The 13,004-nt window shown below is 44.0% G+C and overlaps 1 protein-coding gene across 6 annotated transcripts in view; it reads right to left on the bottom strand.

Annotated features, from left to right (window-relative positions):
- Positions 1–13,004, bottom strand: part of LOC311029107 (partitioning defective 3 homolog) — a 316,803-nt gene that overhangs the window by 61,055 nt on the left and 242,744 nt on the right. For all 6 annotated transcript variants that reach the window (XM_084034041.1, XM_084034046.1, XM_084034045.1 and 3 more), the window contains one exon: positions 7,941–8,246. In XM_084034041.1, coding sequence (XP_083890167.1) covers positions 7,941–8,246 — 306 coding nt within the window. The remainder of the gene's footprint in view (positions 1–7,940; positions 8,247–13,004) is intronic.

A 13,004-nucleotide genomic window follows, 5' to 3' on the forward strand; every position in this document is an offset into this window, starting at 1 on the left:
ATTTGCCGCTGGGAGCTTGTTCAAGGCACGGGGATTGGATCCACAATGGCGTTGTCTGACAAAGGAATATGGATACTGCTCTTAAAATAGAGAGAACTAATGCCGTCCGGTGTTGAGTGCACATGTTCGCTGGCTCAGATGTGGGCAAGGTAAATTTAATTATGTGCCCTGTACACACCAACTGGCTTTCCATTAGACTAACTTCTTGATACAGCTGTACCCCTGCGACCACTTGGAAAATAGTGTTCGGGACACGGTCTGGTAATTGATGCAGGAGCCACTGGTTAGTACTAAACTTTGAGGCCTAAATCTCTTCTGTCTGTACTATTTAGGGGCCTTGTTTATTTATAATGGTGTGCATTTAAACCTTTCTTACACCAAATATAAGTTATGCCATGGCTGCATTAAGGACATGACAATAAGAGTATAATTAATAATTGTATATATTGGTTTCGTGCAAATTCACCAAGTTCTTTGATGACTTTGAAGGCAGCAGCGACCGGGAGACTCGCTTCTGTTAGCATGTTAGCTTTAGCATACTGCAGTGTGGGCCAACATAAATATGAGTTTCAAAATTACTTTTTTTTACGTCTAATCAACATCAACTAAAATACGTGGGGAAAAAATCAAATTTTGAACGAGTACTGGAAGTCAAAGACGATGTTATTAACTGTTAATTACTGTTAATTATGTAATCATAGAAGGTACATAGAAGGTGAAATGCAATTCTGTCAACTCCAAGTTCTATCCGCGGGCATCGGGGTCAGGCTATAGATTATCATTTTCATTAATAGTGTTTCGGGTGGATGAAATAATACCACATTAATGAGGGACATTTTAATTACAGCCCATTTTATTAAATGTGAATAAATCAAAGAGCGAAGAAGCAGAGCTGTTTTCTGAGAGCCGCAGCATCACGTCAACGATTATATTATTAGCGTACATGTGTGTGTGTGTGTTTACACTCGGCGTAGCTGATGACGAAAGCAACGTGAGGAGGCGTGAGAGTCATCTGCTCGCCGCCACGGTTCAGAGTGCAACCCCGGCGCTCCGCGGCAAACCTGCCTCTCAATCGCATTCCTCACCTGATCTATTTCTGGTGCGGCCGTGTGAGAGCGGCGGGGTTACAGGGATGAAAGCGGCGACGCTGTGTAAGTGGAGAGAATCCGTGATTACTTTATGAAATTTGGTTATCTAACATGTGAAAACTTTCTCACAATGGAGCCACATATTCCCCCTCGCAGCCGTGCGTTATTCCATCAAAATAGACCGAGGTGATTGAATTCAGAGGAAAGTACAACCCCCGCACTAGCTAACAACATGTGCTTTCCCCCAATTAGTCGCTGTGACATTTTCAAAACAAATCAGCATAATTGTTTGAAAAACTTATTAATTTGTCTATTTTTTCATCTCTCCACAGCCAGTTATGCGTCAGGCATGGACAGCCTTCAGGAGAGTTGAGGGGGGGGGGGGGGGGGGGGGGGATTAACTGCCTATTTGCAGCTGCTGATTGCCGGGAATGAGATGCCCTCCGGTGCCGATCAACAAACGAAGCTTCGGCAGCCTTCCACCGTAATCAAACCCCCCCTCCCTTCTCCGATCCACATTTTGTCTGCTGGGGCGTGCGTGCCCTAAATGGCACGCCCCCCTTTCCTTTCATCTCCTTGTGAAAATTCATTAGGTACTGTATGCATGCCTCGCAGGCTTCCCATTTGAGGGATGTTGATAAAATACGTACTGTACATGCAATCAGCTAGATCCACTTGAGTTGAAGGCGAGGTGGGTCTATATCTCTGTCTCTCCCTCTCCCCCCCCTCCCTCTCGCTCTCAATCTGCTTTCAGGCTGTTTGCTTTCTTAAATGAACGTAATGGTACGAACGGAGGATAAATTGCCTTCTGTGTGCTCCATCTCATCACATCCATCCCACGGGGCCCTCTCCGGAGCGAGAGGGTAAAAAAATAAAGTCAAATAAAAAATGAAAGCAGTCCAGAAAAACAATTAATTTACTTTGCCTGGGAGATACACGTTGTTATCTGTGTAGAACCCGTACGGTAAGGCGGATGTGCATTTGGCGAACAACAGAGCAAGCTGGAAGGAAAGGGCAAAAGTCAGGGTGAAAAGGGTGTCAATTGGACCTGCAACCTCATTTTGTAACCCATCTAAGGAGTTTACTGTACAGGGACTGAAGCGTTACCTACACAGGTTTACCAGGTTTACAGGATGTCCTGCAGTTACATCAGCTGATCCGAGGATTCGCCCTGGCTCGTTCATTCCAGCCTCTCAGCGGGAGCTCACATTCCAGATGAACTCTTCCCCCATCACCTCGAATCCTTTTTTTAATTCTCAATTAGAGCGGGAGAAGGCACCGCTCCGCACATTCACTGTGACACGAATTTCACAGCCACACAAAGACAGGGTGTAATGGAAAACGCCGGTGGATGTCAGAGACAAACAAAAGGCACCGCCAAAACACGGAGCCGTGGTTTGGGAGTAAAATGTGAGACAGTCAGCGTCGACTCAAAGGCGCGTTTAGCTTGGCAGCACACGGAGGTAAGAGATCCGGATACGCCAGACAAAACTCCAAGTACCAATGAGTAAGTAAAAAGTCATTAGTTACCACTAATGTATGGGTCGCATTAAAGCGAAACCGTTCCTTGATGCTAGACATATCAATTTTACTCCCCGGAGAGCGACGAGAAAACGCTATCGGATTTACGAGCTGTTATTAAAGTCTTAACGCAGATGCAGAGGTCGTAAAAGATTCATTTGTTTACCAATGAATTATTGAGAGGTAGGATTTAATCAAAGCTACAGATGTTGCCGTCAGAAAGTGTTGTTAATCTCACTGTGATTGCATCTAAATGAAAATATAGACTATAAAATTCACAGACACTGATTGTTGATTGTGGAGTTAATTACAGAAGGCAAATAAGAGACGGCAGACAATTAAAAAATGCGATTACTTCAGATTGGCCCGGTGATCGTCTGGATGGAAAGAACAAACTCTCCGTCTGCGTTACTTCAATCGAGTCGTCCGATGGCGCTTTCAAACAATGCGGCACAGATTACACCCGACGATTATGTCGCTCTGCTGGAATTGGACTGATGTTTTCTCATCCAAAAAAAACGTGATGGGGTTAAGAAAGACCTCAAAATGGATAACAATGAAAAACAACAGCGAGGCTCGATCAGCATGTGGGTTTCAAGCCATCATCTGAGGTGATGTACATGTCTCACTGCAGATGAATGTCTTCGAGGTGGGGAGAGTAAAGGTGGTGGTGGTGGTGGTGATGAGGGGGGGTCCTCACAAACTTTCTCCAGAGATGAAAAGCCTGACCTTTTATCAGGTGCAGAAAATGCATTAGCTACCTCATAATCCAATTCCAAGACCATGCAAAGTAGAGGTTCTGACTGGATTTGATTGTGGGGAGAGAAAGGGAGGGGGGGAAGACACACATACACCAGCGAGCGTTTCTTTAGGTGAGGACTATTTAGCTTCTTTTTCCTCCTCAGCTGCCTGCCTGCTAGCCTCTCTGGAGCTGCTGAGTTCGCAGAGGACTTCAAGGGCTTTGCACCGCTGCGCTCCATATCCCCCCCCATTCCCCTACACCTCTTCCTCTCTCTGACTCTTCCTCGCCCATGCTCTGAGGAGCTTTAGAAACCCGACTGGGTAATGGGAGCAGCAGTCAATCAAATTGCGCTTTCAAAAGGTGATGCTTTGTTTCACGCTCGCTCCCCACAAATCCCGTCGAGCCTGGCACCTGTCAGGTTGTCGTTCTGAGACGCAGCATCCAACGCCAGTCACCCGAACCCCCCCCCCCCGGTCCCTCGGCAGATGGAAGGGTTGACTTGCCGGCTGCCTGTCGAGAAATGAGGTCATTCTATTTTGCTGGGTCTAACTTTTTTTTTTTTATAAGGTGAAACAAAACAACTGAAATAGAAAACACGATTCAGGGGGTTGGCATCTGGCTCTCTTTCATGTAAACTCAGTAATAGAGCAGGATTCATACAGGATTTTAGGGTGCAGAAGGATATTTACATTTGCTTTATAGAACCTATATAAATCCTGGATTTCTATTGGTGCCCTTCTGTTTTACGGAGTCTGACAGCATTGTCAAAACACCACTGGTGCTGCCAGCTCTAATAACGTGGCGGTTGGTAATAAATTGTCAAATGAGCTCTTGTTGTAGCGCGATACCGTGGAGGAACAGTAAAACCAGATACGGCAGAATGGGCTGGATCTCTGGACGCCCACAGTAACCACGGGGTCCTTGTATCTCCAAGGGTTTATGGGCTCAGGTCTGACTCATTCCAGCTTTTACAGTCACAGTGACCTTCCCATTAGGGCTCCATTACCAAAGGTCTATCAGAGAGCGAGGCGTATACCCTGTCTATTTATCCAGCTGCAGCCTCTTCTTATTAACTGGAGACAAACAAGAGTGCAGCTTTGAAAGCTCTGGTGAGTCGGCGGTGAATGACTTTAGTACGGCATAAAGTGAATGCTCTTGTGTCTGAACACATGAAGCATGAAGAAAGAGTCCAAGATGCAAAGCTATAAAGTACAGTGACTGGCAATTGCAGGCACGTGGACCCCACCAACCCACATCAACCGAAGGGCCCTTAAGTGCCCCTAATTACTGGATCTAAAAATCCTTCTTCTGTTTGACTAAAATGTTGTGTTGTAATGACAGCACAGAGGGATGCACGGTAAACAAGGCGAGGAGAAGTCAGACTCCTGGGTACGCCGGCGTTGTTTGGTGTCTTTCCAGCTATGCAAATGTTTGGTTAGGTGGCTTTTAGATGTAAGATACTGATTAATATGAACGGAGTCTTCCTCTAGACCACACACTGCCTCTGTTCAGCATTTGGCGCATTTTTCCCCACTGAAGAGCCAAAAAAAAAGGCTAATTTCAACTCAATTTACTTCTATTTACTCGGCCCCTGCCGAACCAATTTAATAAGGTAGGATTTGTGTAGTCGTACAATGTTTCTAGAAGTCATATGATTATCAGGAGATGGCTTCCACCATGGTAATGTCCCCATATAATATAATTTGCTATGCTGTAGGAGATAGTGACAGCTAGTATTAGTATAGTATTTTATTTCTAGTTGTTTTGAAGTTCATTCAGGTGTGCTACAAGATGCTGTGAGACGTTTCACCATGAGATGTAACTCTACAAGAATTGAACTCAAATATCCTTTAAATAGGATCCTTCATGTGGCCCTTTGATCAGTGTGTTTCTGCAGGGCCCACCTCAGAAGGCAGTAACAGTATCCAGGTCAGGGTTAAACGCAACTCATTCTCCTCTTTGATACTGAAGACTGACTGACAGCGAGGAATGAGCGGCCCTCCTTAAACAAACCTCTACACTTGCTTTTTCCTGGCCTTCAAACATGAAGATCTGCAGCTCCAAAAACGTATCAAGGATTAGAAAGTGAAGAAATGTAAGTCATAGTGGATCTCTCAATGGCAAAACAAAAGTTCTCAATCCAAATATGTTGGAACAGTCGGAAATAATTGCAAATTTTGTTGTGTTGGCGCTTTATATTTGACAATGAAAGTTCCATTAAGTTTAATTTAGAAATGCAAATGACTGTTTATGTTTGTTATGATGGCAAGTGACAGGAGTCTTGAATCTGAATGTGTTTCAAGCTCCTTTTTGCAAATTGTAAATAGAAAGCCTCTGAGCTAAATAAGAACCACTGCATAATATTATATCTCAAAGGCAGCAAGACAAATATTACAGGCAGACATAGCTGGGCTGGCATACACAAGATATGCAAAGCAGCGAGAGGTGCAAAACAGAAATGCAGTGTTGAACATGCGGCGCATATTTCAAATCAAATCACACTCGCGACAGCTAATCCAGTCCCTGCAAATATAACTCCATACCGTGCTCTCCATACTTAAAGCTCAGACCCCAAACTAAATATAAGCATGTGTTTATAATTAAGCTTTTTGCGCTGAAATAAACCTGTGAAGGTGACAAATCAATTTCCAAGAAACTGCTACAACACGAGAGCAGGAAGGAACAGATAAGAGTTGTTATGTTATATGTTTTTTTTTTTTAAACCGATGCATTTCAGAGACGGACACGTCAACTACAAGGTATCCGTTTTTTAAACCTAAAATCATAAAGCAATTCACTAAAACCCAACAGAAATATGGAACAGCTTCCAGATGGTCAGAGTAAATCTGGCTAAATCTGAATAAACCTAAGCAACCAAAACCATTATCTGCATGAAAAGCCATAATTACGTAATAGCACATATGTTTACAATCAGGATGTAGTTTGCATGACTCTTTTTTTCTCTTGATTTCTTCGTGAGAGCCACTCAGCAGATTGCTATTAATATTCCCTCTGGTAATGAAGGATAAATGAAGAGACTTAGTCAAAGGGTTGCTGTATGTTAAGACTTTTATACCGTATCCCTGCACAGAGCTTATTGAGAATCGATAGCATCATGTCTCCCACTGACCAACATCTTAGCGGCTTGTGATCTGAAAACACAGGCTCATAGAACGCCGGTCAAACATGGTCTCGCCTGCTTTTTTCAACTAGCTTTCAGGCTTATAATGCAGTTGTGCATGGGAAGTTGGCTAGTTGGCAGTAGATAGCTGTTATGACTCAATGAGGCTATCCACAGGAACCATGTGGAGGTAACCTTCACTTTGGACATATGGATCAGTGGCCTCCACTAAGCCCCGGATATATTGGCACATGGATTTAGCCGGCTAACAGAGAGACTGCATAACCTTGTCATATCTACTCTGAGGGGGGGGTGGGGTATCAGAGTAGATCCTTTTAAAAAACATCCACACACTCACACACAGAGGCTCTCTGTCTTGGTCACACATATCTTGGTAGCACATGCTACCCCTCACCCCCACCTGAGCCCAGCAGTGAAAGGTCACAAACCCCCAAGTGACAGCTGTCAATCACAGGAGGTGGGCATTATCCGATCCATTAATAACACCCTGAAAGGTTCTGGGAGACCATGGGGACAGAAATCTCCTGACTTGTCACCGCTGGATGTGACCTAAGGAAACCTGGGGCCCCCAGAACACCTCCAACGCAGCAGAGCTGCAAGCATTATACATATTAGCAAAAGTCCCATCAACAGCTTTGTTTGTAAATGCTTGGATTTTAGAAAAAGATGTGCAGCATGCTAAAAATAAATGATTTAAATGGATAATGTTATTAATGTGGCTAAGCAATTCTCTACATCCATTTATCCATTTACCTATTCATATTTCTTGGTTTTCTTTGCATGTTCACTGGTTATCCCAACGCCGGATTCATGTGGGTTTTGTGTGTTGGTTGGACTTGGCTTGGATTGTATGATAGGCTCTGTTAAGTGAAAAGTAAGTTGTAAATCTGTAGTCTAATTACTGGATCATAATACATACATAAAACCATGCTTTACTCTGCTCTTGGCAATAGTCTATCGACACATGAAAATGAAAATAAAGCTCTGCGCGGCAGCGTCTACGCATCAAATATGTGTTGACATGGAGGTTATGAGCGATGCAACCCCCCGGCGACAAACAAGCTGAAGTCACATGCAGTGTGACTCTGCCGGGGAGGATTACCTGTGATCCAAGGATAATGAAAAAAAGAAAGGACTGTCTGATATTAAATTCTTGCAGGTGGAGAATGACTGATAGGCTCTTGTTATGTTTCTCTATTTTTTTAACCTTGCCTGTGGATTCTGCCTGCTTGCACGGGGCAAAGCCCTGTGGGACCAGGCGGCGATAAAACCCATTGTTTCTCTTCATTGTTTTGTTTCAGTTCGGCATGTGTTATTTATGACAAGTAAAAACCAGCAAATACAATCACATGTAGGGAATTACTAAGCACACTGTTGAGCTTTGAGTATCATGGATGTGTACATGTATGCAGCAGCTGCGTGTGGACCATTTTAGGGCGCCCCCTACCTGTCTGGAGCTGCAGGGCGTCCATTGCGCGGCTTGTTGACCTGGGCGTACAGAGCCTCCAGGGGTGGGCCGTTGTCCTGTATGCTCAGGGGAGGGTTGGGACCCTGGGGGCTCTGAGGGAGGTGGTAGTGGTGGTGGTTGTAAGGCTCCATGCCGCTGCTGTCCACCGACGAGTCCAACGACCCGATGCCCGCGTAGGTGTGTTCCTCATCTGAGCTGAAGGTACCGCCGATGACGTCTTGGATCTCAGCATATTCCCTCTCTTTTGCCTGCCTTTCCCGAAGCTCACGCATCTTGGCCTGTATTCTGTGATAAACACATTGAGGAGGCAGAGTCATAAATGTCAGCCAGACAAATGGTATGATTCTTAAGCAGTTAAAAGTGGTTTTGGATGCTTTGAAATGTCTGTAAAAATAATGCTTTTTGCTTTTCTTCAGCTTTGTGTGCAACTACATACTTGGGTAACCTAAAGTGCAAAATAACCACATCAAATTGCCCAATATTAAACTGTTCTTAAAATAATGATTTCTATGTTTTGTTGTTGCTCAGGAAGGTTTTCTACAATATTTGTTCAAATACTTCTGATAGAAACATCCAGCTTTCAGTTTGTTTTATAAGATTGGAAAATGATGCATTACACTTTTCCCAGGGAAAAAGTCAACTTGCGAATTGAATGCATTTCTTTGTGAAGACTAAATGGACCTGATACAAAAAGGAGATTGATGCAATTTGAGGTATTGAGTGGTAAGTATGTAAGAAATGTACAGGAAGGAGGCAACACAGGATAAAGAGATGGGGGTAAAGAAAATGACAGGAGACCAACTCGGAGAGGCATTCCAACTTTAAAGTTTAATCTCAGACAGTGATCAGTCCAGCCCTGAGGAAGAGGGCTCTCCTCTTCAAACTACTAAAGTGGCTTTCTTCTCCAAAGTAACACGGAATAAAGCTAGAGAATAATGTCTCCCACTGTAGTGAGAGCCAAGCAGTATTATTCAAATATGTCTTTCCATGAGCCATGAGAGGACCGAGACGAGTGCGCTGATCTTATCCCTCAGGTCCCCGAACAAGAGGAGGTGGGAGGGAGACACCTCCTCTTCCTCCTTCCAGCCCCTTTCTCGCCCTCCGTGGCGTTCCTCTCCCCGGGAACACTTCCACACAACAGGACCTTTCACGGGGCCTTTTCCTGTCTCGCAGAATGGTTCCACGTGAACGCCGATCTGTCCGCGGCTAACTAGATTCAGTCATGGTGCATGGGAGCGAGGAGAGCTGGCATTGGAGGAGTGGGGAGGTGGACAGTGGGGAGGGGGAAGGAGAAGGGCTGAGGACGGGCAGAGGGGGGGAGCTGACCTCCCACTGTGGTGACCCTGGCAGCAGCCACTAAACTGCTCACTGCTTCCAGATGTTGTACCCCCGCTGTAGGGCAACACACATGCACACAGGCACGCTACCTCCCACTGGTGCTTCCCTATTACCTCAGGTCATAACTGACCTCTGACCCTCCGCTGCCGCTCCTTACACATGATTGACACGTTTAGAACAGACCGAGAATCCCCCATAGCCTCACTCCCTCTTCCGTGTGTATTTTAATAACAGTAATCACATTTCAAACCATCACTATTTTTCAATGCCGAATTAACCCAATTCCCACACCCAACGCAGAGACCGCCTCGCTTATTTTTAGCTGTCCAAAATCCCATTTTCTCAGCATTATCTGCGGAATGAGATTTTGATGGAGGCCTGATGCAATGTTGCATGATATGCAGTCATCTGTAAAGCCTGTAAGCTGGTTTGGTGTCGTTGTGTATTGTCATGGACCAGGTACTTTATGGAAATGGTTCGACTCGAAGCACAGTTGTGCGTCTCACTAGTCAGGAAATAGAATACAAGCCTCGCAGGGAACAAAAACACTAATTCCCAGCAGCCCTTTCACCTGGCATCTGGCTAAAGTGATGTCAGATCTCTGCCAGGAAGGACCAGACAATGATGTTACCACAGGTTCACGGAAGTCCGCTGGGATCTCAAAACCCTCTGGCGTTTTATGGCCTAATCAGATTCATAAAAACGGCAATATTGACATTTGGGATGAGATAATGGTCTCGGCTAGACTGGCGACATGAAGCTAAAAGAGAGAGACTTCTCTCCCAGGCGTGGGAGCCTGACATGGATGAAGCTAATAGGTGCACTTCAATAAAAAAGAGATTAACAAGCAAATATGCCAAATGAGATAACATGTGAGTCATGCTGTTGCCATTAGAGTCATTACCATCTGGTCCATCTAGAGGAACTTTGTTGCTTCTTTATACTCGGCAACTTTCAAAATAAGCTCTTGTTTCAAATCACCTTCTTCACATTTTTCATTGGAGAGATCATGTTTGTACAAACCAGTCTGTGTGTTTGTGGAGAAAATATATCCACAGTGTAAACCTGTCAGTCTGCAGTGAGAGGCCAACAGAGAGAAGCTGGACTGTCACACAGTGTGGAGTGAGCTGAGATTTCAATGCTACAGCATTTAGTGCTTCATGTTTTCTGGTAAATCTCTCCTGTTTTTGATTTGTCAAGAATGACACAACAATGAATTTGGTTAACTGAAAAATTCCCCTGCATAACATAAGAAAATTAGTTTTGTAGGGAAAGCCGACTGGATTACATTTTTGGGCATGTTGAATACTGATTTAAGTTGTAGAATTCAGAGTAGAGTTCCACTTGTCTGGTGAAATATCTCAACATCTACCAGATGGATTGCCACAACATTTTCTCCGATCATGATTGTAGAGGATCAATCCAAATTACTTTGACGTATTGAGTTTTCATCTAGTGCCACCATGAGGTTGGCAATCTTTTGGGTGGATTGTGGTGAAATTTTTGTACGCATATTTCTGTTCCCCCTCAGGATGAACCGTAATAACTGTGATCATCATTTTCATCTAAGTTTATTATCGGGTTTAAATGTAACTGTGTTCTAAACTTTAGTTTATGACCAAATACCTGCTAAAACTAAAGACACCCAGACCCATTAGCCTCAGCTGTACTTGCACTACTGCTAATGAGCTATTTTTAACATGCTAACAGGCTAAGCTAAGGTCATACATACATACTAAATGCAAAACATATTAATCATATAATCACTTTAATATTTACATCCCACAGAGTTGCTGGCTGAAATCTCTTAGTCTTGTTTTATCAACATAAAGAGACATCTTTATTGAAAAATACATTAAATACAACTTATTTCACTTGTGTTACTGATGAAATCAGCAGCCCTATGCCCAACCATTCACCCCAACATCCTCTCTGTGAGCAAAGCAGTGTATAATGTATTTGGTAGGGAGTTTGAATCCATCTTCCTGCTCTCATTAGCTCCAAACCTCCCATCCACACCTGCTCAGTGCATTCTTCTTGGACAACCTGCAACTTCTGCTCCACTTCCAACTCCCCTCCTCCGGAGAGACCACCCCCGCGCTCTACCATATATACTCCATTAGCCAATTAATGGCCCAGCATGTTAACATTGAAGAAAGTGCTGCCCGCACTAAACACATTATTACTGTACCGCCCCAATTACCAGCCCTGCTCCTCTCGTCTCCTCTTAACAGATACTACGTTTGTAGCTTTTAGTGCAACCAGCCCCGCGGATGTTTCCTTTCAAAAAAGGGACAATTGGGCACCCCAACTGTGGATTCTCTTTTTCATGCTAATGAGACTGATAATAGGGAAGGAGATATTCCTCAATTAATTGTGTTTCTCCATGTGTTGTCTGTGTTTTACTTTATATTCTGAGAATTGACCTGCACCTTTTAAACGCTCTCTTCTCTTCATTACAGTGCAGTGGAAAGGCATTTCCTGACTAAAAGTCTAGACGCTCTAATGCTGATGTTTTCAGGGCAGTTAAAGTTCAACCGCTAAATCCACTGACTGACCATGTCATCAAGAGAATTATTATCAGCTACATGATATTGTTCTTTCTTCAACCACCCTCATCTTTCATCTTTTGTTCTGTTCTCCCTGCTGTTTGTCTATTCATTCATTGTCACTCGATAAACGTATGAATAGCTTTAAATCAAGTCCAACTATTGAACAAAATAACAATTTTGAACGAGAGGGTGAGTGTGAACTGGGATGTCAGCTCAACTCAAGTCCTTCTGCACCACATGAGTACATCCAACAGGGCTGGTTCTGGACCAACGAAGCCAGCATATCCATATGTTTGTCAACGTGGGATCTACCCAAGGGAGGCAGGGGGGAGACGGAGAGGAAGAGGGGGGGGGGGGGCGACTATCAGACACTCATTTTGAAGTCAACACACTGAATGCCTCTACAATATGCATTGTTACCGTGGTGGATGAAACAGAATGTATTTGCTCTCTTGCATTCTCACCCAGCCACCTTGAATAGATTTTTTTTTTTTTCACTTGTAATACCTCCTCACCAAAACATGCTCTATTGTTCAGAAGTGCAGATGGAGGGCAGAATGTGTCGGAATCTAATCAAATTGCAGTAAATGACTGGGCGTGCAGCTGTCTGTGCAGCACGGCGAACCTCCGATAGCCCCATCTTTCCTGTTGACACTTGGCCCATAATCGCATAATGCAATCACGGAGATAATTGTCCAAGTTCCGTGGTGTTAATCACGGTGTTAACAATCGCATTAACTTGGTGTAGGTATCAATATAATTACAAATGTAATCACACTTCCCAATCAGCCGGTTTGAGCTTCCTTTGAACTCACTATGCAAATGAAACTCAAATAGGACACTGAAATAATGAGATGGTTCGACAAAGTGGAATGATAAGGTTGGTACCACAATCACTTTCACGGAAAAAATTAAAAACTGAAAAGATGAGCCTTATATAAAATTGGTTTATGTCTTCTATCCGTGCCCTAAGTTCAAACTACCCTGAACGTGGTGGAAGAAAATAACTTTTGTTGAATAAAAGACCAAATTGTCTAACACAGGTTCGCTGTTGACCCACTCCTGAATCACCGGTCAGGTTTTGTTTGCCTGGAGTCAGCAGTCAAACAACAAACAGGAGGGAAGCAGGCCACTGTGGAGGATAAAACAGCGG

This window comes from Eutrigla gurnardus (genome assembly GCF_963514095.1).
Source record: "Eutrigla gurnardus genome assembly, chromosome: 18".
Taxonomy (NCBI): domain Eukaryota; kingdom Metazoa; phylum Chordata; class Actinopteri; order Perciformes; family Triglidae; genus Eutrigla; species Eutrigla gurnardus.